Source organism: Cygnus atratus, chromosome 16, assembly GCF_013377495.2.
Source record: "Cygnus atratus isolate AKBS03 ecotype Queensland, Australia chromosome 16, CAtr_DNAZoo_HiC_assembly, whole genome shotgun sequence".
Lineage (NCBI taxonomy): Eukaryota > Metazoa > Chordata > Aves > Anseriformes > Anatidae > Cygnus > Cygnus atratus.
Genome location: NC_066377.1, coordinates 4,037,135 through 4,062,180, shown reverse-complemented (window position 1 = coordinate 4,062,180; position 25,046 = coordinate 4,037,135). Strand labels below are relative to the sequence as shown.

Here is a 25,046-nt window from a genome sequence, read left to right as displayed (position 1 = left end):
AAAAACACGTTTTATGATACATGAGGCATACATTTTCCCTTCCTCCCCAGAAAGCATTTGAAGGTAAACTTTTTGGTTAATACAAGTGGTGTTAGTAAGTCTAGGAACTTTTTTTGTTCAGTCTTGCAGGAAACCTGATAGCAATTCAATTAGAAAATGCAAATGAGGTCACATATTTCCCACAGGAGTGACGAATTACCCCAGAGGAAACTGAGTGATATTCTAGCATAACAATAAATACTTAAGATAAAGTTTCTTACACTGTTCTTGTCTGGCTGCCTGTTGTTCCAATTGAAAGTATCAGTCAGACCTGTGGGTATAATTTGGAATAAAGAAGCAAAAGAAAGAAAAGAAAAAAAGTTGTTTATGAAATAATATTAAGTCCTTGTAGCTTGTGTCAGCATTTATGAAAGATAAACTTGAGTGGGATAATTCTCCAGAAGAAAACACAGTAAAGCCAGACTTTACTTATCTGGAATTAGCAGTGCAATGTCTTCTTTTCTAAGAGAGCATGCTGTTATGTATAACAATTGGATATTGATTTAACCACAAGTCCACAGATGAAGATTATGTCTGTGAATAGTGACATTGCTGTAGACTTCAGTCTTCAGAGTGCCCTCTGCTTCTTATTTGCAGAAACTCAAATCTTCTGAAGTGCATGAATGCATATATAGCCCTTCGTGCTTCACTTACTGCACTATCACCATGTCCATACAGTCCAAGCTCCTTGTCATCCGTTGCTGATCAGTATCCTTCACTCCCGGTGCTGGTTTGTCTCATCTGAAGTTCTGGCCCACTCTTTCATTTTGAGCTTTATTTTTCAGTGGTTACATGCATCTAAAAATGAGAAGTCATTTCTGGCAATTTTTTCTTCTTTAGTTTCTCCTGTTTCTCTGTTGTTCTCCATGAATTAGAATCGGGATCACAGAAATACAGCATAGAAAGGAATTCATAGCAAAAGAGTTTGGACATCCAGGATATATTCAGTACATGTAGAATGACAGTCATCTTTGCTGCTAGTGATTTACTTAAGAAAAAAATATATATATTGTTTTCTTTGAAACATGTTTGTGTAAACCTAAATTTCTCATTGTCTTAGATTCTCAAATTCTGAGCATGGAAATATGTAAATTTTTGTTAAATCTGTTAACTGTAATTTTCACTGTTAAAGTACTGGAAGTTGTGCAATTAAAATCTTGCAAATATGTGGGTATGCAGCTAGTGTTTAAAACATTGAGAAACACTGTCAAAAACCAATCCTTGCTTAAGTCCAGCTTGTGTTTTATTATGTCTCATCTTATTTGGGGCTTCTTTCATTACTGAGGTGGGAATCCACATCCATACAATATGAATGTGAGAAGCTGATTCTTACAGCCAGCTTTTTTGATTTAAAGCCTTTAAATAATCATCTCTGGCATTTTACCTAGCTGAGATTTTAAATTCCAATACAGCCTTTTATTGCTGATCACAAATACAAAGGTCTCCAGGCAAGGAAAGGCTTATTCAGCACCGATCATGTTTATGACCTCAGTTATTGTGCTAGCCAGGATGCTCTGCACGGGGCCTGGGAGCGATGAAGACATATCCTTCCCCTGATGGAAGAAAATGACAGCTTAAGCAGGAGTTGCGCTTCCATTGCTCCCGTTTACCCTGACACTTTCAAGTGGGTGTGCTTGGAAGGAGGAGAGGAAAAGCTGCCTCAGTTGTTTTCCTTCCCTCCTTCCCCTGTATTGGGATGAGGTATGATACATGGCATCAAGGAGATGGAGTTTATGGCAAGTTGTGTTATCCCTAGAGAGGAGCTGAAGAAAAAGGACTGTATTTCTCACCCTGCCTTTTTCTAGCCATATTTATGCACATTTTCAGGACCAGCTCATTATGCTGTCCAGTGGATGCCACAAGGCCGCCTTGTTTGACCACTTCTGGGGGTAAATTAATACATCAATATCATATAACTGTTACCAGTGAAACTGATCATGGTAATTGTGGAAGTCTGGTGGAGACATGTCAGGTGAACTTGTCTGACTTCATGCTTAAGTGAATTTGAACATCTAGCATTTAATCGTCGCGTGAGCAGAAAGTGCTGTTTGTGACAGCATGTGAACTTCCTTGACCTGATTTTCAGGTGTGTTCAATCACATTGCCTTGCACTGAAACCAAGATAAGATATGACATACAGGTGCTCATTGCCTTGGAAAATCAGCCCACTACGTGAACTTTCTGAGCACTGCACTTGCTGCATTTAGTTCTTAAATAGTCAGCATCTTACCAAGGGTCAGGCTCAAAGCCATACTAGAAAGATCATCCTGAAGTGAAATTCACTCCAGATCTGTCTTCCTTCAAACAAAAAGAAGTCGTAAGGATCGAACTACCTACACAGAAATAAGTCTTTGCTGATAAAACAAAGCCCTCGGACTGCTGCGTACTGCCCGCCTGTGATGTACGCCGTGCCCTCGCGAGATCAAAGCGCTTGACCTCTGGTTTCACGTTCTTTGTTGTTAACTGCTTGAGTCTGACTGCTGCTTCAAAAAAACATTTTGGACTGAATCTCCTAAAAAAAAACTCCTCATTGCTGTGGTGATCCATGTTGCATGTAAACACAAGTCTGAGTAAAAGACAAAAATGCCTTCATGCAGGCACATCCTTTAGAAAAAAAAAGCCTTTGTCAGGGGCCCTGAGAGTCCACCTTTCTTTTCTTCTGCCCAGCGAACTGAGACAGTATCACAGTTACAAGCTCAGGGTGAGGAAGAGCTTCGGTTCCTCCCAGCCTCTGGAGGTCAGGTACTTGCTGGCTGGATGCTGGTTGCGCAGCCGCTTCATGTTCTGCCTCCTTGGCATCGCCAGCTGAAGGAGCGAGGAGCAGCAGGCAGCCCCGAGCATCCAGCATGGCTGGGTGGGTTGAGCAGGCTGTCTGTACCACCAGGTAGCGGTGGGATTTCAGATACTCTCTCCGTCCAGCAAAGCATTTAAACACTCACTTAAATTTTAGCATGCAAACGGGGATAAATTGAATGTGTTCATGTGTTCAAATTTAAGCATATGCTTAGGTGCACTCCAGTACTGGGGAATAAAAGAAGAACAGCCTTTTCTCAAGAGCCTCTTGAAATAACCAAAGGATAACTTGAAAGGGCAAACTCGCATGCTAGCACTGGGGAGAAGTACCAGAATGAATTACTTTGGTTTTTGCTAAAGGAGCAGTGGTGCTTGTGATCTCTTAAATCTCTTGTGATCTTTTTACTTGCAAACATTATGAAGAGAAGGAATATTGTTACATTTAATTCATTATGATTATTTTAATTCATGTAGCTTTTGAACCTCATGGCTTTAGAAAAATAAAATGAGATTAAGTAATGTTTCACAGGCTTGTTAAGGGGTAGATTTTCTCCTGCTTCTTTCTGTGATAAAGTGCAGTTGTAACAGGCTGAGTTCTAGAAGCAACAGAAATGCTTTTTGGAGCAATTTTGAAAATGTTGCCTGTAAAATTACTCATTAGAAGTTTTATTGGGGTAGAAGAAGAGGCTTTCCAGCCCAGATATTTCATGCATTTTTCTTGATGAGATACTTGCAGAATGAAAGAGCTAATATCAAGCTACAGTAGTGTGTCGTTTTAGGGTTTTTTTGTGTGCTTTTTTGTACTTTATAATATATGCCAAGATCCACCACCTTTATTCCTGTCCTATAGATATCATAACAGGTAACATGTAGAAGAGCACATAGTATTATGCAATTTAATAGCCACACTCTTGAGAAGTACTTGTAGTTCTGAAGCCATTGTGTTTGGCTTCTTCCAATTATGAGAATGACATTAACTTAAAGGTAGAAGTGTCTTTTTATAAACACTAGAAGATAGAGTACAACAGTAATTTAGATGTTTCTTAAACAATCCTACCTAAGAAGCACTGCAAGATTAGATCTTACAAAGGGAATGTGAAAAGGTCAAGTTGATGTGGGGAGCTTTACAAGGAAACAGCCTCATCAGAACTTTTCATGTTGGGATAAGATGTTCAAGCCTTAAAATGAGAAAGAAAAGTACATCAAGAGCTATGCTTTGTAGATGATGTCATCTTCTGTTCATTGAAAGCTCTTGTAATATTCAGAGCCTGACAATGACAAGAAAGGATCACAGGTGCTTGAAACCTGTGGGAACCGTAAAAGATTCCACCAAAGGCAGAAGGATTTCTTGTGTACCTGCTTTGGCATGTGATTCTTCCAGAGAATGGAAGAGGAAGAGCGTCATTTAAAATCTTGAAAGCAGTGCACAGTACAGGCAATACCTCTAATCATCGGTGCAGTGTGGTACTACAGAATAAGTTTCAATACAGTGCTGCCTCTCCAACCCAGTCAAAACTCCTCTCCCCTTAGAGATACCTTTTGCATTTTGTGACTGATAATGAGTATGTTTGTTGCCTGCAGTTCTCCATATTCTGCTAATACAAAAGCAAAGCATCTGAGGTGCTTTGGTGATGTTAACCAAATTTTGACTTAAAACAATGATAATTTACCAAAGGTTTGGGCAAATGAAAGGTGTTGGGTGAGTGCAGGTAATTTCTGAATTTCAATTAAATTGATTAAATTGTACTGGGAAATCAATGTGTTCTGTCCCAAAGTAGGTCTCCTGGTCAGCAGCTACATGAAAAGCCATGCTGGCTCAACACATAAGCTTGCACGTTGGCTCCCGTCTGTGTCTACAAGTTACTTATCTGCACCACTAACCTTGTTAGGTTTTCTGATCAAAGAGATTAAATAGCATTTGTCATTTTGAATAAGAGTCTTCTGCGGCAACCTCGTGGGCTTTGCCACAAGCTAGTGGGTGTCTTTCCTCTGGAGTCCAGACTTCGCATTTAATTACAGTTGCCCAGTAAAGGCCCTGCTGCGTCTTCTGCAAAAAAAAGTGATCTTTTCCTGCCTCACTTACAAATGAGCATTATAGTCTACCTGTTTGAATAGTTCCTGTTTTCACCTTATATTCTTTTTCAGCTTTTTTCTTGCTTTGCAGTCCTTACAATGCTAACAAACATTTTGGTTCCTCAGTCACTCTGATCACGTTTTACTAGTTGTGCTGGTTAAAATTTTCCAAAGCCTGCAAAGCCAGCCAGGTACCTTGCAACCTTAAATTTGCATGCACACATCATTTTTCAGAAATCAAGGAACACTGCACATTCAGACAGTTGCTCAGCTTTGACACAGGCTCCTTGTGTGTTTGGCATGCCTGATGCATGTGTGTGCATTTTACATGGCTCATTCTCCTCCTCTGGGGGCCATAACTCTGTTCGATTTTAGTCAAACTTTTCCTTCCCTGTCAGCTGATGTGTTCTGGAAGCTCCTGCACTTGCCAAATCTGACAATTTTTCTTACTAATTGACTCTAATGTGAACTGCTCTATGCAGCCCCACTGCTAACTGATAAAAAAAAAAATGTAATGAATTTTTGCTTAACTAGCTGATTTAATTAAAATGTTTTATACTGTAATTGTATGGTTTCTATAAATGGAGAGGTAATTTTGTTTAATGAGTTCCTAACCAAACATAACATTCCTGACTGTATGTAGCCAGATTTGATAAAGGTCACAAATGCTGAGATTCCACTGTTTGCTTTTGTAAGTCGTGATGATCAAACAGCTTGATTTGGCACTTGAAATATCCTGTCAGGATTGGTTCCCTCTATTCCTGTTTATTCCAGGAATTATTAGTATAGTTTTAGGAGCAGAGGGGGTTCTTCTCTATATCTGAACACTGTTCATTATCTTTAAAGTGGAAGTCTACTGCCAAAATCACGTCTCATTGTCAATTAGTGGCTTCTCTGCAAACACATTAATTTAATGCCCCTGTTGAAGTACTGTGCACATTGGAACATCTTGCTGCTAAAACACTAGTTTTTAGAACACTTTGACACAAATTATTCATGAATAGCAATTTATGTCTTGATGGCAATGGGACGTGATATGAAGCTCTCTTTGATTAAATTTACCACTGTGCTTAAAACTATTAGTAAATAGAGGTAATATAGATAGTCATTACAGAATTCCAGGAGGTAGATAAGGAAAAAAAACAAATTATGGATTCCTTACCTGCATGGTTCCTAAAGAATACCTTCACACAGACAGACTGTAATAAAAGGAAGTCTAAAATAGGAAGTCTCATCTTCTTAAAACTATACTTTCCTGCCTTCAACTTCGGCAAATTCAGCAATGACCTAAATACAAAAGAATCAATTACCCTAAAATAAATAAATTTGCCTTTTGTTCTGCAACCCTTTCATTATACTGTATGAAAACACAAAATGAAATATCTCTTTCTGCTAGAAGATCAAAAACTGGGAAAATGGTGTATTTTGGGAAAAAAGAGCTCATTCGTCCTCCACTGCCATCCCTGATGTCAGCAAAACGTTGTCTCCTTAGAACAGAACTCATGCAACTGTTTATTTAGCAGTGCTCTCATGTTCCCTTTGTTAAGGAACTAAGCTATATTTTCATTGTCTTATTTTGTGTTTGGTAAATACCATTTCCTCCTGTCCTTTTCACAGCTACCATGGAAACAAGCAAAAATGCTTCAGATTAAATATTTTTAAATCGATTTTTTGTGGTAGAAAATGGTAGAAGTTTTCAAAATGCATATTGATAACAGGGATGAAGGTGAATATGTTTGAACAATGGACTAAAGCTGTCTTTGTATCTCCTAGCATTAATAAAAGTGTATCAAAAACACGTTGCCTCAGTTAAACGCTAGGAGTGACACTTGAAACAAAGCAAGCCAAGTATTATTTCTTTTCTGAAAAATGTCTAGTGCAAAGTGTTAAAGATTCTGTAAAAATAATAAGACTAGCATATAAATAAAACAAGTTAAATCATAAATAATACTGATACTTGGGGAATAAAAGCCTTATTACCTCACCTTCCATCACAGTTAGATTTTATTTCAAATGCAAGAATAGTCTATTTTATGGCTGAATCCAGAGCATTCATCCATTTTGCGGGTTGAGCCCTATAAAATTAATAATCTCTAACAAACATACCCTAAGACGCACAGTTATTTATATGCAGAGAATGGTGGCTTATTTACCCAAACATTAGAGTGATCCAAAATGTTCAGCTAAGCAGGAACACAAAATATGATATTATATTATGTAAATGGGTTTGTGATACGCTCTGCTGGATAATAACTTCCAGATGTCTCTGTAGCCAGAGGCTGACGGATATCAAAGGCAGGTTGGCTGGGAGGGGAGACGTGCCAGCTGGCGAGACTGGCTAGTGCTAAGTGTAGCGGAAGGTGAAAGCTGGTATTTCTTCACACTCACTGGTTTTATTTGTGCACTAGTGGAAAGTCAGTGGTTCACAGCCTTCCTTTCACTAGTAGACATAGGGTTTGGTATTACAGGGAACCCACACGTCCTCTTCTATGTGTTTTTTTTTTTTTCAACTTCTTTTGTGAGTGAGGATTGAGCTTAGCCCAAGTTTCCCAAAAATTGAAGGTCTCAAGCCACGGACTGAAGTGGCAGGAACTTATAGACAGCCACTAGCTACATGGCTGTTCCACCTTGTCTTTTACTGGTAGTGCTAAATGCAGGCAAGGAGTCTCTATGAGCTCTCGGTGTCATGGCATAAATGGGCTCCGTTGGAGCACCTTACAACCTCACCCGTTTGGAGCAAAGGATGTAGGATGTAGGTTTTAAATAATACAGCTAGTACTGAGTGGTTTGCATTGCTTCGTTAGCAAGCTTTAAACAATTCTGCCCTAACAGGAAGACTAAGGCATTAAATCATACCGAATCCAAATCCATAAAAAATTTACATCTCAGCATGGTCTTTTGTCCTGTTGTTTTTCTTCATCCCACACTTTGTAATCACTTTTTCTCTTAAAGTTCAAAGATTTTCATTCGTTTTGGTTTAGCTGTATTTCTCTAGCTTATCAATGTCCTAAAGTAATAGACAGGCATAATTACTAAATTATGACAATTTTATATCATAGAATCGTATGCTTGTTTAATTATCTGTATTGCCAAAGACCATGCTCACATGTTCTACGTTTGGTATTTGGTCGTGTTGTAACGAATTATAAACGTCACCGTGTCATTTTCAGAATGGAAAGTGGATTTAAATTTCCATTTGGCATGTATTTCTCTTTCTGCTGTAGAATGAGCCGTGGTATTGCAACTTGGATTTCATTTCCCATGTAGCCTTGCTAAAGGGATATCTCCAACATGATGTAAAACAAATTCAGTTGTTCCAGACATACTAGGTAGTCCTGAACTGTGTTGGTTTGTAGATGTCATTTGAAAACCATTGGAGCAGAGCTCAGGAATCATGGTCAACAACACAGTCTTACAGGCTTGTGTCTTAAGGAGATGATGTGACTCTTCATCAGAGCAGAGCATGTGGCCTTAGAAACCAAGGAAAGCAGATTTTCTGTTCAGTTTTTTTCTTTCTGCCTAAAACCAAAGTTTAAATGCCAGAGACCAGGAAAAGCATGCAGTGTTTTCTGGACAGATTTCCTGACATGCAAGAAGGACAGTTCTTCTAACGGTATGTCTGGTGAATTTGACGTTGAGATGGTGTGGACTACAGCTCATCAGGAAAGTCAGGAGCTGTAGATATGTCTTCCCTGTGCTCATGAATGGATCTGAGATGTGGGAGTTGCTGCAGAGTAGGTTAGGCTGGAGGCATTTCATGAATACTGTCAGCATTGTTTGTTGGTGTAGAGAGGATGGTTTTATGCATAATACAGACATGCTTAGAAAAATCCAGATGTGCAAACACAGCCTTTAAGTATCACGTCCAAGTACAGCTTCAGCTCCTTTTCCTGCTCTGGGGATGCCGCTGAGGCGGATGGAGGAGGGATGGACAATGCTGTGCTGTAGTAGGACCTCCTGCAGCTGGACACAAGCTCAGTCTCAGCCTGCATTGAAGGTGCAGAGCACCTCTTCAGTGCTGCTGCTATCTGCTCTGCTGCTGAACTCAGCACGGTGGGAGCAGATCCTAGCACATAAAATGGTCTTTCTGAGGCTGTGAGTGCAGAGTGAGTTGGAGGATATCATAATTCGTGTAACCCAATAATTAAGACACTAGGTGGAGTTTTGGGAATTCATGGACTTCTCTCTATCTTGCTGCGAATGCCTGTCATCGTTTCCTCACGCGTAACAGGGTGAAAGCACCTCACAAAGGCAACAGGAGGGAAACCACCCTAAAGCAGCAGCATCAGATATGCTTGATTTGATTGTGATAAGGACTGTGGACAGATTGTATTCTGATGACACTACAAAAGGTAGAGGAATATTTTATCTTTCAAAGATCTCTGCCTGAGATTCTGGAAAGCATATGGCCAGTAAGGCAACGAGAGAAGGAGCAGTTGTTATCTCAGTGAAAACTGTTATTCCGCAAAAACAGAATTTGAAGCTGTATTTTATAATTAATTTAATTTGGTGTCATATTCTGCTTTTGAGTTGAACTTTATATCCTTGAAAACTCAAAAGTACAGGAGAGTTTTCTGGGGCGCATGGTTAGTTGTTGCTGTTATTCCAGAGATGCTCTTGGATGTTTCAGCTAGAGATCTGAATAGTTCTGGCATTCGTACTCACCAGACTTTGTTACTGCATTTGTCTCACAGCTTTTAAACAGCAGAAAACATGTACAACGTATTTAAACAACACCAGAGAAATTAAGGTCATGAGAATGCATCGTCAACAAATGAAGATAAAAAAGAAATGTTGTTTAAAAAAAATAGTTGTCGCAAGATGCTTTTGAAATTCTACATACCAAATTCAGAGTCATGTTGATGATTTATTCTAATGTAGGAAAACATCATCAAGAGTGACAAGCAAGCTAGTCACTGTCTAGTCACCTGCCAGCAAATATTTCATAAAGACTAAAAAGGCTGGTACTGCCTTGCTGAGCTGACACTAATTATTTCAGTATACGCGGAGCTTTGGGATTCATGTTAATTCTCAAGTCTGTCTTTAGTTCAGACTCATTCCACTGTGTAAACTCAGCAGAGCACAAATTATTTGACCATCCTTTCATAATCTGTCCCCACGCTCACTTGCCAATTATATAAACTGATCCAAATACCTGCTCTCAAAGGAATCCTATTTGGGAATCACAAACCAATTAAAAAAAAAAGGGGGGGGGGGTATAGCTACTTTTCTGTAGCTCTTGTCTGGTAGTCCTCTTCCATGTTGACATTCATTTCTGGGTATCTTCTTGAGATAACATTGTTTTCATCTGTGTTCAGAAAAGAAAAGATATCTTTCTGGTGATAAAGCCCCTTTTAGATGAAAACTCTATAGGAAGTTGCATATTGCATCCCATAGGAAGAATGAGTTCAACAGTACCTGTCAATATCTTGAATATCCCAAAAAAGTCTCCCACTGTTGTAGCGTGATGCTCTTTCTTTGTTCATTACACACTTAAGTGAATATTTTTAGAACAACATCTAAATATTGAACAGTACTGTAGTGATCTTGCAGCAGCTTAGTGGCGATGCTTAGTGAAGGTGTATAAAACAGCATTCAAGCAAACACAAAACACCAGTCACCTTGGTGGCATAAATTAGCATGAGAGAGGATTCGAGAAATGTGGCTATGCGCGTGACTGAAAAAGGCTGCATTTTGTCTCTTCTGTGAAATCTCTGCTCTGTTCGAACTGGCTCGTTTTTAAGGTTTGCAGTAAAAATAGATGCATTTTTGCACAAATGCTTCCAATAGTTGCAGCCAGTAGATGTTCGCACTCCACAGGTAACACCAATCAGGGCCACAATCAAGCTGTGAGAATGGCCTCCTTGCTGCGATGTCCAACTTTCAGCATCCAGAAGGTCCACACAGCTTGGGAACCACCGCTGAGATGCATATACTGTTTAGTTTTCAGGTGACTGCCTGCTTCATTCCACTTCCAGATCAAGAATTGAAATGTGCTAGTGGATGGATTTACATCAAACTATAAACTCCAAAGCAATGATTCTCACTGAACTCAGTGCCTACAAATAACTGCTTGCAAATGTGTGTGGGATGTTTTAGTTTGCACCTTTGGAGTAAAACTGAAAGTTACTGTAGCTTAAAATTGTAAGAGCCTCCAAAACACTTTTGCTGTTTTTTTCCTAGTGCTACGTGGTTTTCTTGGGTTTGGGGTGTAAGGGTATGCAGAGGGAAAGTGTCTGCTCTTTTAAGGGTACCTTAAAGAACTAATGATCTTTTCCAAGGCAGCAAAGGGATGAGGAGAAAGAGAGGCAGCGATGGGAGCCAAGTGCAGGTCCCCCGCCTGTGGTGCCGGCTACTGGAGTGAGTTGGGCCTAGCACCAGCTACTGGAGCGAGCTGGGGCCTTCTGCCCCCAGCCCCTGGGGTGGGAGCAGTGTGTGCTCCCAGACGAGCTGCTGGGGGGGCTGGCATGACTGAGGTGAGCGTTGGCTCTGCACTGGTGGCCAGAATGGGGCCACAGGTCACAGCCAATGCACCTGGTGCCAGCTGCTGGGGACTCAAGCGTCCGTATCTCCCCCAACCTGGCGTGTGTGTATTCTCTAGCAAATCCTAAGCTGGACCAGGCAGTGAATAGCAGGGCCTTGGGTCCAGGCTGGGGCATTTGGTGGGCAAGGATTCTGTGCTGTACGTCTGGTGGACGTGTGAATGGGGTGTGCGTGAGGGATAGGTGCGAGTACTGGTGCTGTATGTGTGCATTAAACTTCAGGCCAGACCAGCTGGCGAGGAGGAGATCGTGAGGTGGGTAAGGGGGCCGGGATCCAGGCAGGGCTGCTGGGCTGACAGAGGGGCTGTGCTGGTGCTTGAGGGATCTGTGAATGTGCTGGCGAAGCTGGAGAGCGCTGTGTGTGCCTTCACCAGTGAACTTCTGTCCCTACCAGCCAGAGAGCAGGAAGGAGTCTCGGCTGTCTGTGTTTTATGTGAGCCCTGTGTGTAAGTGCTCTCAAAGGCTGCCCTGGTCAAGTCAGTGGCCGGTCATGTCAGTGTCCTTTTTCTCTCTGTGTGTCTCTGGGATACATGCTCAGCTTTGCTACCACCTGAATCTGTAAGGGGGAAAGTAGCAGCCACATCCCCCAGCGTGGGCAGAGACCCCAGGGCACCCGGCTGGGCCCCAGCGCCCGACAGGAATGGTGCTGGGCAGCAGTGGCTGGAGGAGGTGGCCGTGCTCTTACCACCTCACCTAATATGAGGCACTGAGTTTTGGATAGATTGTATTTTCTGAGCAAAAATTGCTGAAAATTTTAACATTCAGAGATTTGTATTCCCACCGGATCTTACCTCAAATCTAGAGAATTTGGCTTCCAATCTTTCTGATCTCTGAAAGTTTAAATATTTTCTTCTGGAAGTACAGGTCATATGGGAACACGAAATTGCTTTCAACAAGCTTGTCCTTGTTATTTTTCCTTTTATTTGGACTTCTCTTAAGTAACTCCTGGAATCCTAGAAGGCCACAGAACATTTAAATACCAGGACTCGGTAACTTCTGAAGGGCCTACATTTCCAAATCTGCATTTTGTTGATTCTTTGTTCTGTACAGCAAAATTCTTCTAACGTTGTACCAGGCTCTTGAAGTCTAAAACATGGTTCCACCATTTCCATTTCTATGCTGCAGGATTTTTATGTGACCAACACCAAAGGTTGCCATGGGCAGAATCAGAAGTTTTAAAAAAATCATAAAGAATGACTCAAAAGCATTCTAAATAACGAATTTTTTTTACTGACTGAGATATATTACACTTTCCAGCCTACAAAGAGAGATATGTATTTGAGATTTGTATTCAGAAGCCAGCTCTTATAAAAAGGTCATTTCTCATGAGGTACTAAGAAGTTGAACTAATTCACCTTTGTAGCCGTGGAGCTGACCCTCCCTCTGGTCATGATTTGTTTGGTTTGGCAGGATACATCTGCAGAACCACAGACCACAGGTTGTTGTAACCCTGTTAATGCAAAGGAGCAGGGTAACTTTGTACTATAAAACCTGAACCGATGACATAGGCATTAAAGGAATTTTCTTCTTTTTTACTGTGTTCTGGTAGGTTGCATTTATTAGAAATTTGCAGAAGCGTCTTTACCCCAAAGTGCTGCTAACGCTCCCTGCAGCTGGTGTAATGAAGTCAATATATTCTGGGAGGCATCTTGATTTGAGAGTGACAGCTCCATATATCTGTGAAAATGAAGTGGCAGCAGAGTTGCCAGTAAAGCATACTGTGTCTTTGTGATGCAGAAATATATCATGTTAATAACAATAATTTTCACAGTTACATGTGACCATTTGCACACAGGGAAGCACTGCTGTTGGGAGAGGTCCTAAGAAGCGAGGAAAAGACTAACTGGGTTTGTTTTATTGCTTCCTAAACAGCCAAAGGGAAGGAAGAGCATACCTGGGGAACTGGCGCAGCAGCAAAGCGACACCCTGCTCCCGTGGCGCCAGCATCAGAGCGCTAATGGCCTCCGGCGGCAAAAGCGAGATTGGGTCATCCCACCGATCAACGTGCCAGAAAATTCGAGAGGCCCCTTTCCGCAGCAGCTGGTTCGGGTAAGGCAAAATAAGAAATAGAGATAATGGTAATTTTGCAGTGGGTCTAGTGAAGTCATAGGTGCAGTCCAAGCTCGTGGCATGGGAAGGCTGGTTTGAAGTAGGGGCTCTCTGTTCTTCCTTCCTTGTGCAGGAAAAGTTGCCTTTTACACGCTGCTGAAGCACTGCTTTTCTGAAGTGAATTGTCCCAGTTTTCCCTCCCCCAGCTGAACAGCAGCCTAATCGCCTCCTTCCAGCCAGTCCCCCAGGAGACGCCGGCATTGATGCCAAGATGGCACTTTGCCCACGCTCTCATCCAGAAAACGGCTGCAGGTGTAAAGCTGGGCTTGGTGACACCCAGCACTGAGGGGGTGCTGCATCCTTCCCTTCCTGCACCGAGTCGCAGTGCAGATGCGTGGTGGGGCTTGATGAGGTTGGCTGCCTGCCGCCGCAGATGGATCCCTCACCCTCTGCATGTTGCTGGTTTCTTTCTTTACAAGGATGATCACTGAGATCAAGTTTGCCCATGTGGTTTTCTGTGATGGTTTATTGGATGACAGGAAAAGAAAAAGAAGGGGAAAGAAGCCTTGACAGACACCATTTGGTTGATATATTATTGCTATTGATAAGCGTTAGCAAAATACAATTACACATTGCTATTCCTCTTACGGGCGCTGGTTGTATTTTTTGGAGCAGTAGAAGGATTGTAAGAAAAGAATTCTCTGTCAGGCTTTTTCAGCTCTTCCCTTTGAAGAAAACGGTGACAATTACAAAATTTCAGAAATTATTTTGAGCAACAGTGGTGCGCAATTGGCATCCCTTTTCAGGAAGTTCACCTAGTCATCTTGAAACAGTGCCTGGATTCAAATGAGTTGTTATCATTATCTGTTTCACACAAATTAGCTCAAACTCTTCTGCGCAACCAATGTCTGGGAGCACACAAGGAGCTGGCTGAGTCCTTTAGAAGTCCAGGTGAACTTTGCAGTGACTCTTGTAATGACTGAAGGTACAGGTGCTCAATTCACTGAGTATTAGGTACACTTGAATTGTTGGTGACATTTGTTTGTGTAATTATGGAGATGTTACAAGGAATAATAATAATTTTTTTTAAAAAAAAGTACCAGGTGGCAAATGTTTTTGTGTCTGTCCTAGAAAAAGGAGCCTGCCAAGGAGTCACTGTATGTTCTTCAGTGCTGGGTAAGGAGTGACCTGTTAATGTTTTGTCCTAGCAAGTTGAAGAAATGTCTGAAGAGGAAAATTACTGAATGTGTCAAAATACTTCCATAAATCAGATTAATAATTTAGATTGATTCCTGAATTCCTGTGAAAAATAAGTGGGCTACTTGCAAAACGAACTTATGCCCTGCCCCACTCCCTGTTGATTTCTTTTGGGTTTGACTAGACAGCAAGGACAACTTGGCACCACTGTGCCATGGCACATTTATTGATTTATAAGGACTGAAATCTCTGTGGCAGTTTTTATTCTTACAGTCTGGAGATAAAACAGGAGGCCTCGGGAATACAATACACCAGTATTAATGGAAGTGGCAAATGTTAAATTTTATTTAGGTACAGGAGAATTTATATTCATCACTTATACTACTGGTAACCTTGGAAAGGTAACCTTGGAAAGACAAACTCGCTGTTGGAAACAGAGGGCTCCCAGTTTGTCACAAAAATACGTTCCATTGTGGTTTTTAAATACAGATGCTAGAGAAAATACTGGAAAAAAATGGGGTAAGAAAGTGAGAAATGATTTATAAAGTGCTGCTTTCCTTTTCTCCGGACATGCAGAAAGTATTGTAATGACACGGAAGAACATAGCTTTGTACAAATGGTGTAACTTGATTAAGCGTGAGAACCCCTGATGTTTCGGGCTTGGGTCAAGTTTCTTCTCATCTGCAGCAACTGGCCTACTTGCTGGCCCCTGAATATGAAGCTTGGGTGATTCCTAGCAGGAGTTACAGCTTTCTCTGTTAGGCTTTGCTCTTTAATTATCCAGAACAGGACAAACTGACGTCTTCAAAGACCAGCACTATCTGCTTATTTCCATCCACATAATCTTCAGATTGCCCTGGAGCATTCTGCTGTCTCCTAGATCTAGGTAACAGTTTTGATCTGATTTCCCATGCTTTTGCTCACTGGGCGCTGAATATTTTTGTGTCCATCTGCTCACAAACTGGAGCTAGAAGTGCACATGTGAAGTTACAGCACAAATCTCATTTGTATGGAAAGAAGTCTGTCACAGTTTTCTCTGCTAGTTTTTATAAAGTGTTCAAACTTAATGCCAGTTCCTGGGCACTGGACTTTTTGTGCTCCGGAGAGCCCTGCTTGTATTTCCATTTTATAGGTATAACTAATGGAAACCAGTCCCTCCATTATCATATCTTTGGTTCTGGTTACATGGAAGGAAAGGAAAGGATGTCATGAAAAATCTGAATACTAAAAAAAAAAAAAAAAAAAAGCCCTACCAGAAGTACATTTTCATTGTACCACTTGCTGGTTGTGTTTTTATAGGTCAGACTAATTTGAAATGCATAGGCAAATCTTTTCGGTTCCCTCCTACTCCTGCTTCCTATTGTGAAGGTAAAAATTCCATTTTATGGAAGTTGATTAGTTACTTGTCAGTATTTTTAGCAAGGCTGTGCCTGAATGAAGTTTAAATTATAGCAAAGGTGAACGTAGCTTGATGGGAGTCACACACCTCGAAATGCAGCCCTATCTGGTTCAGCTGGGATCAACTGTAATTCTGTGCTCATTAAAGCATTTCATTCTGATAAAATACATTAAATGAAAAACTTTTTAAAAAATGTAAAAAGAAAGAAGTCACAACATTATTCCTGCCAAAAAAACCCTCTGTTAATTACAGGGTTTTTTCTTTCAAAGGAACATCCGTGTCTGTTCATATGCATCAACCACACTAACTAGGAAATGTGTTTAAGAAAAACAGTATGTAAAAAAAAAAAAAAATAGGAATTTCTGATGAGTTTCAGCTGCTGAAAAAAATCTGCCTCTAAATACAAATAATGGACCAGTTCTTCAGAGGTTGTAAATAAACATCTTATGTATAAGGTATAATTTTTTTTTTATTGGTATCAGTGTTTTGCAAATTTTGGTTTTCTCTTCAAGCTGAAGAAAGTTATTAAATTTTTTCGGTATATGCATATTTATTTTGCAAACATTTATGAAATTCTTGGTTTTAATTTCCTTGTGCTTTATTTCCACCTTTGTATTAGGAATAATATTTTACATGCTGTGAAATATTTTACTGTAGTGAGGATAATTTCATCACTAATTGTCAGGTACTCTCATTATTATAACTATGAGGTCCATAAAAATGCCTATTAAAAATACAAAAACAATATGAAATCCCTATCCTTCCCCAAGCAAATGACTCATGCAGGCACACTGATCAACTAAGATAGCATATTAAATAGTTGCTTCTTTGCTGAGTACCCTCTATTTTCTGATTCATGCTTTTTAGCTACATGTGTAGCTAATTCTTAATTATCTATTATCTAATTATCTATTAGCTAATCCTGTATTTCATCCTTTTTTTTAACTTCTAAAAGTTTCCTCAGTTTTGGGTCCACATGCAAGTCTCTAGCTTCTTCTGATGGAAATATTCTGGTAGTTTTAGAGGCTGAAGTCCTAGCCAATCTCACTGGGCTGTATGAAAAGCATTCATTTAAAAGACAGAGGAGCAGCTTTTAGTCATGGCAAGCTTAGATAACAGGCTCCTGTATCAACCACTGCAATTGTATTCACCCTTAGGAAAGCTCCAAGCTTCCAGCTTCATCTCTAGGGTCTTTCTAGAGCTGTTATGAGCTGCCTGTCTCCAACTTGATCTGCAGTGACCCTAATTTTCCCAACTTGCCTGTGTCAAATCTGGAACTGAAACAGGTGAATTTTGCCTGTGAGATCTCTTACAATAAACAACTTGTTTGTTCTCATTACGCTGGCAAGAAAATCCATTGCGGATGACCAAAACGGAATCTCAGTGCCCTTACAAACTGCCTTGATTGCGTGCTACAGGCACAGCATGCTCCCTCATATCTGAACGCTGGTAATCTCAGACACAAGACTACTATAAATAATCTAATGTGTATAACAGGGAATAAGAGGGAAGGATGCATTTTATGTAAATTTAATCAGAAAGTCCTGAAGTGGTTTGGAAAGTCGGCGGAATATAATATACCTGAAGACTCTTGTGTTGCTTCTTAGCAGAGGTGCCATTGATTGGTTGGGTTTTGTGCAGCATGATGCATGTTAATGGAGCAGAGAGCTCTTTTCAGCATGCTGGAGAACCCCAGTGTTTTTGTGGATGGGTTTAGCACATGTTAAGCTATATGGTGAAATCAGATATTTAATATGAAAAGAGTTGATAACAGAGTCTTGCCCTCCGCAGGCTATTTGGGTGCTGTAGCCTGTCCTAGTTCAGGAAATAGACGTAGTGAGACAGTTCTCCAAAAGTCCAAAATCCCAGTGCTGGATGTGCCTGTAAGGTATACTGTGAAAATCCCCACTGTCATGGACTGTCAGCCCTCAATACTGCCATTTCCCTTGCTCATCACAGGTATTTCAGCATGCACCTTTGCACTGTTTTTAAATAGTTTTATTGTAGGAAATCCCTCATGCCTGCTGTATCAATGACGTTGCTTGCTGCTGTGAAATTGGCAGTTCAGAATCCATTAACTTCCAGCTGCAAGACAGATGGCATCTGTCTGTGGTGAGAGAAGGTTTGTTGAGAAAAGGCCTCACAAATTCTTCCCCAAGGATGTCAGACCTCACTTCTCCTGAGAGACATGGACAGCCTTGATTACAAATAGGCCTAGATCTCCCTTGTTCTTTGTGGGAATAGGTGTTTCTTTTGCCTTATTAGCCACAAACAACAAAAAAGTGATGATTCTGGCTCTCAGTACATCTCATCTTTGGTACCCCTGTGAGCGTTATCGGCTGAAATTTGGAAATTAGGCGTTTTGGTCTCTATCGTGGCAGCCAGAGAGAGATAAAAAGGAGCAAGCCAAGAAGGTGGAGAGGAGATGGGCCATCATGCACACGGTGTTGCTCTGTAGAGCCACAGATTTCTTTGAAAGATGGATGAAGGATGGTGGATTGCAACAGCCCTTGGCTGTGATTTCATGACACAAACCAGCTTGAAACCAAACGGAGAAAGATTAGCAGAAAGATGTTTTATTAAGCACAGTCAGGTGTTGCTGTGTTCTCAGCTCTGGTATGAACTTGTCCCTTTTGAGCATGCATCCAAAGCAGGACTCTGCACACTTTGGATGAAAGGAGAAAGGAAAATGTTCTCTTGACACCTTCATTTGAAATTTTGTATAAACAGGCAGTTTAAAGCAGGTTCCTAAATACATACCACACTGTATATACTCTTCAAACTACATTCCTTTGTTTGTATTCTTCCTGGCATGTGAAGACTGGATGTCACCCTTAACTCTCCCATCATTTCACAGAAATAGCAAGCCAGATCCTGATGTGAATTCAGGCATCTCTGCCAAAGCTGGTGGGGCTACACCAGCGTATTCCATTTGGGAATCTAGGTCGAAGAAAGCAGATGCCCAGTGCTTTATGGGCATTACATGCGTGCGCACACATAGCATTATGGATTGAAAAGTGCAGCTACAGCATAAATGCTCCATTTGAAATTCTCTTACAACAGCATTCAAGCCTATACTGTAATTATATATATTGTATTTCCTTGTATTCAGACCCATGGGGAATATATATTGTCCTTGCTAAAGCCAGAGGGACTGAAGGAAAGCAGTCATTTAATGATTCAGCTGTCTTGGGCTCTATGATTTAATCAATCATATGAAAGAAATTTTTAGATTCTTTGTGTTTAGAGTTCTCTTGTCTGAGCAGAAAATGTTCCCTTTTTGAATTGCTTTAATAGCTGTATTTATGCAGCTGAAAGTTCCTTAAGAAATGAAAGTAAAATCAAATTGCTGAGAATGCCCAGATAATTTATCGCAGAATATTCAATTAGAATATATTAATATTTTAGATTTCCATCATTAATTTAATATTCAGAGATTTAATTTAGTCGTTGAATTGCTGTAGTGCCATGCGTGGGTAGATTGTTAGGCTGAGTGCTTAAAACACCTGCCACAAATGGGTGAATCTCACTTTGATTCCCAAGAGCATGAATGCCTTTCTACTGACATAAGTCTTGCAGTAAAAACTCAGACAGTAAATCTTGCCTGTGCTCTGCATTTTTCCATTATTGCAGAATGGAATAATACAATCTTCTGGCAGAAAGAAATGCAAGAGCCTTATTTATTTATGCATTCAGATCCAGACTGAGGGGGAATTCGGTGCCTTGTGGTTCTGAATATGTTGGTATGTTACTGAAGAATTTTATTTTGCCAGCCCAGCTTTGTTACTTACTCAAGGAGAACTGTTGAAAATGAGGTTGGGGTTTTAAGGTGATTGACACTTTGCGGACAAATATCAAGGAACTCCCATTGCCCAATTCAGCTAAAAATACTTCCCTTGAGATTTTGCCGTTTTCCAAAATGCTTTGGGAATAGTAATGTAAGCGGGAAAAAGACCCACTAAATCCTAAAATGCCATGCAATTTGGAAATGATAAATTTTCCATGAAATATAGTCCCAATGGCTTAAAAAAAAAAAATACAGATTTTTAATTCCCACACAGCATAAAACCTGAGGTTCTCTAACACCATTGGCAGCAATGAGACTCTGCTCCCATTCAGATCAGGAAGCATCAGCATAAAATTTCAGAAGCATCAAAATTCATTGATAAGATTTAAATGAAATCCTAGGATGATACGTTTTTGGTTGATTGTTCAGGTGCCATTGTTACAGGAGCAGTGGTTGTGTTTGGTACGTTGTGTCTTAAAACTTATAGCCATGTATAGGTATGATCACCTAGTGGTACAGATTCTGGTCAGACTCGTGCTTACATACATTCCTAAAAAGCAAAGGCAACATGTAACTACTAATATTGCAAGCATGAAAACAGAGATGTTATGAAGAGTGAAGGACAGTGAAAATTTGGGGTACAGTCAGTGAAACAGAAAGGGTAGCCAGATAACAGACCTTTGGTCTGACATCACATATGATGTTTTAACCTGTTTTGCAGTCATTCAGAATCTCCAGGGTACAGCAGAGAGGGATACACTGATAGCTATTTGTGACCATAACACCAACTTCTACTTTAAAAAAAATAAAACAAAACCTGCAATTTAGATCTATACAGTCTTTGCTTTTCCATACGGGGCTGATCTTTTCAACCTGTTTGCATAAGTGAGGGCGGTCTGTGTCTCACAAATAAAAAATCAAGTCTGAAAGGGAGAGAGACTCTATCCAAGATCACAGAGGTATTGTCACAACCATGAGCAACATTCTCCAGGTATCAGCATCTGGTCCTGTCCTTGGGTTATTAGAAAAATCTCATAATGGATTCAGGTTTTATTGAGTATTCAGAAATCTTTTCTTGATGGTTATATTCAGTCACTGTATTTCATGTCTGAGTTCAGCTGCAAGGTCTGCACATCTGGTCTGCTAATGTACAGGGATGCAAAGGTGCTTGTCCGCCACCATGCAGGGACTAAGCAGCAGCTCTCTTTCCCTGCTTGCTCTCAGTTGATTACACAACCCCCATCTAGCCATTACCTTTTAGCTCCTGCTCTGAGTTCACCTAGAGAACAGAAAAAGTAGGAAGCACAGAAGGATAAGTACCCCTCACCTTGAACTGTCGTACCAGCCATACTGCAAAATAGTTCATCAATCACTCCAAAGAGTATTTAGCTGTAATACCCCATTGCACATATTGCAGCATATCATTACATCCCCATCCTCTACAGAAAGTGAGATAACTGTAATAGCCACTCAGTATGGCTGTCATTATGTGTAGAGGCAAAGGCAGGAAGGCATAGTCAGAGCTTACGTACACAGCTCACAAAAGCTATTGAAAATCTGTAAAGACAGAGGGTACACAAAAACAGTGGGTTAATTTGCTAAGAAGATGATTTGGGCTTGCTTACGCCTTTTCCAAAGAATAATAATAATAAAACTAAGACACAAACAAAGACTTGCAATCTGCCTCTCTGCTTCAATAGTTCATTATTTAACACTCATCACCCATGTTAGTAATAGGTTACTGTGGGACGAGGCTTCCTTGATAGAGTCCCAAAGACGTAGTGGGGGCTGTGTGGGTGTGAGTTTGGATTTGCAGAATGATGGTGCAGATATAACCTCGACAGATAAGCTGATGCTGAAATTCACTGTTTTAAGCTGGAATAAGATATGAAGGAAAAAAAAATCCACACTTTTTCTTTCTTTAGTATTGCATATGTTCTCACTAGTCTGCACTGCTGAAGAATTAAATTCAGTACCCTGGAATTTAAGATGCCAGCTTTTAAGATTTTAGAGAATTTACTCTTGGGCTAATTTTAAGCTTTCACTGCTGCAGTTAATTGTTTTATTTATAACAGCTGAGATTTTCAGAGATAAAGGTGTCACTGGCTAAATCCTTTCTCAGCTATGTCTAATGCAGACTGATGAGAGGTGTAAGCCATGACTAGATTGGGGAGCAGCAAAGAGTGGATGTGCAGCAGTTTACTACGGTTTTGTTAAAGGCTTAATCTCTTTGCTATTTCTGTTTTCCATTGCTCTTACCATATTTTTAATAATGACCATATTTTTAATAAGATTCATATTTGCTGCTAATTTCCTTAATTTAAAGGACATTTTCCTCCTAGCTGAACAGTTAGACAACTGAAAAACAAACAAACAAAACCTTGGATTATATTAAGGGAAACATTTTGCCCGAGGCAGTTTGGGTATATGCAGATGGTACTGAACATTTTGGCCAATGTTCAGCAGAGATTTTAAGTACGTGCCTAAATTTGAGCCTTTACATAGTTCCAATGTCTCTTCTGAGTCTATTTAGTGACTGAAAGCTGAGGACACGAGTAGTGCCTTACTGGATTAAGACCAAGCATTCAGTGTTATGCAGCACCAACCTCTTTGGCCATGCCTATAGTTTTCCTGACAATCCCTGTGTTATTTACATTTCTGTGCACGGACTGCAGGCGTACAGAGGCCATGCTTCCAGATGTACACACCCGTCCAAGCCTCACATATGCTATGCAAGTGTATTCCTTTCTGTCTAGCAGACACCAAGCCAGGAGCCTGCCCTGAAAAGCTAGCCAGCAGGCCTCAATTTCATACTTTGGGGAACTTGGTTTCATATTTTTGGTACTAGTTAAAGAGAGATGAATTTCTCTTCACCCCACGAAACACAAGAAAGTTGTGCATCCTCTGAAAGCCCCTGCAGTTGCTTTTCAGATTGAGTTCAGCCTTGCAGAGGGCAAGGATTGGCTGCAGGTGCAACAGATTTAGTCCTCCTCTCAGGGGAGGATTGAGGTGTTCTTGACTACGGCTGACCTAAAACTGTGGGTATTCTGCAGAAAAAGCCTCTAGGAAGAGCAGGGACTGTTTGTCCTTCATTAAGGATGAGGGAGAGATGCTGGCAAAGGGCTTCAAGGTGAGTGAATGTGCGGAGTGTGGTGCAGGGTTCAGCTACAAGAGGCTAGAGGGGAGAGCAAAGTTGCTCTGGCCAAAACTTAAACGTCTTGTGTGAAAGAGAGCAAGCTAGCTAATGAGCGGGTAGAAACTGATAACAAGGCTTTGGTGTTATTTAATAGTGATGGGGGGCTGCTGAGCATGGACCTAGCCTTGCACACCCCTGGTGCCACCCCACCAGCGATTGATCACATCTTGGGTATGAGACGGTGGGAGCCCTGTGTGGGACGGGGCTGTGCTTCGGTGCAGGCTGTGATTCCAGTGAGAGGATGTTTTAGAGCGCTTTCCCATAAACGTGTGTAAAGGGTCTTCTCCCTGCTTCAGCTCTATGCATGATTTTGGGGATATATATTTTGGGTTATATATATAACATCTAGAAGTAAAAAGGAAAGTCATGCAGCATGTTCAGTCTTGCCATAACAAACCACCAGGGTATGGCCACCCCCTGCAAAGCTTCACCTGAACATTTCTGCTTTGGGCATTGAGTTTTGGAGTCCAGCACAAAGCCTCTATGACTGGAGTTATAAACCCACAAAACTGAAAGTTTATACTGAAAACATTAACAGAGCTTTAAATGCTGTAGTGCTGGCAGACATTACAAGGACAGTTCACCTTCCGGACATCTTTTTTCACTTGCGATCTCTGCTCATTTTAATCAAGATATTAAATGACCTGAGGAGGTGTTTGCACCTGTACTTGGTTTTACAGCCCTGCTAGGCTGTTTTGCAGTTGACTTACTTGATTTGTGCTTCGAGGCTTCGTGAGCTGTAACATTTACTTAAGCAAAGTAGCTAATTTTATTGTCATAAAAAGTGGGGTGGTTTAAGGTAGAAGAAATGCTGGGCAGGCTTGTTGTTTCTGTCTGTGAAATGAAAGGCATGGGTGACGCTGTGAGAAGGTTGGATATGGGGCCAGTACTTTCCCTGTTGGAGTAATTGGCCACACGTGGTCCTCCAACCCCTCTGCTATGGGAAGCGGTAAAGCTGCGGCTCGCTGTGTGCCCCGCTCAAAGAATTCAGGGAAAATGGCCGATCTGCTGTATTTCCAAGCCACTGTTGAAATTGTGGCAGCTAAAAGGCAGTGTTTCTGCACACACCGTAAGCTATTTGGAGTTATTTCAGAAGTAACAGCGCTGGAAGGAAGCATATTAGGAGAGAGGGGGAAAGAAATTAAGGTTAAGGATCCTAACTAAAAAGTGTTGCTGGTTATTCCGCAGCTCTCTCAATGGATTTCAAAGAGTTGGAAAGCAAAAATAAATGTTTGGCCATCTTAATGTTTTCAGTGGTGTGGTTTGTAGTGAAATGATGACACAATTTACTTACCAGTAAATGGCATTCAGCTGCATCTAACAAAAAGAAATTAGAGTAGAAACATCAGACATCATCAGAACATAAATCTTTAACGGAAGATTATAGCTGTTATTTATTATTTGAAAGCAAACAATTGAGAAGCAAGGTGGCAGTTTTCTTTCAGTGATGGGAAATGCACCCTCTATTGTCTCCATGGAAAAAAAAAAAAAAAAAGAAAGAATGCACCAAAGCTTTTGCATTCAGCTTGATGGCAAAAACACTATTCGTTAGCATCTGTTTTTGCAGGGAAACTCCTGTTAAGAGAAGAATTTAAATATTGGAGGAAACATTTCCAACAACTGTCTAGGTTTACTGAGTATTTTTCAGACAGCGTTATGTTTATGGTACAGATTTTTGTATGCTAAAGGAAAAGGCAATTCAAAATTTATGAAACAGCTGCTGTGCCTTTTGAGCACCTAAGGGACAGAGTGACACAACATATATGTATTTCTGAAGTCATTAAAAGACAAAAAAAAACTTTATTATTCCTTTTGAACCATAACCCACAGTATCTGCAAGTATTAAAATGTTTTCTTATAATTTTTTAATTAGACATGAATACAAAATTTAACATTCAGGTATAACATGCTATTAGGAAATCAGCTCTTTTCTTCTTTCTGTATCCATCCAGTTGTTAAAATGTCCCCCTC

The 25,046-nt window shown here is 40.6% G+C and overlaps 1 protein-coding gene across 3 annotated transcripts in view; it reads left to right on the top strand.

The window, feature by feature from the left end:
• CDH4 (cadherin 4) overlaps positions 1–25,046 on the top strand; it is a 455,912-nt gene that overhangs the window by 278,725 nt on the left and 152,141 nt on the right. For all 3 annotated transcript variants that reach the window (XM_035548142.2, XM_035548145.2, XM_035548146.2), the window contains one exon: positions 13,320–13,496. In XM_035548142.2, the coding sequence (XP_035404035.1) occupies positions 13,320–13,496 (177 nt within the window). The remainder of the gene's footprint in view (positions 1–13,319; positions 13,497–25,046) is intronic.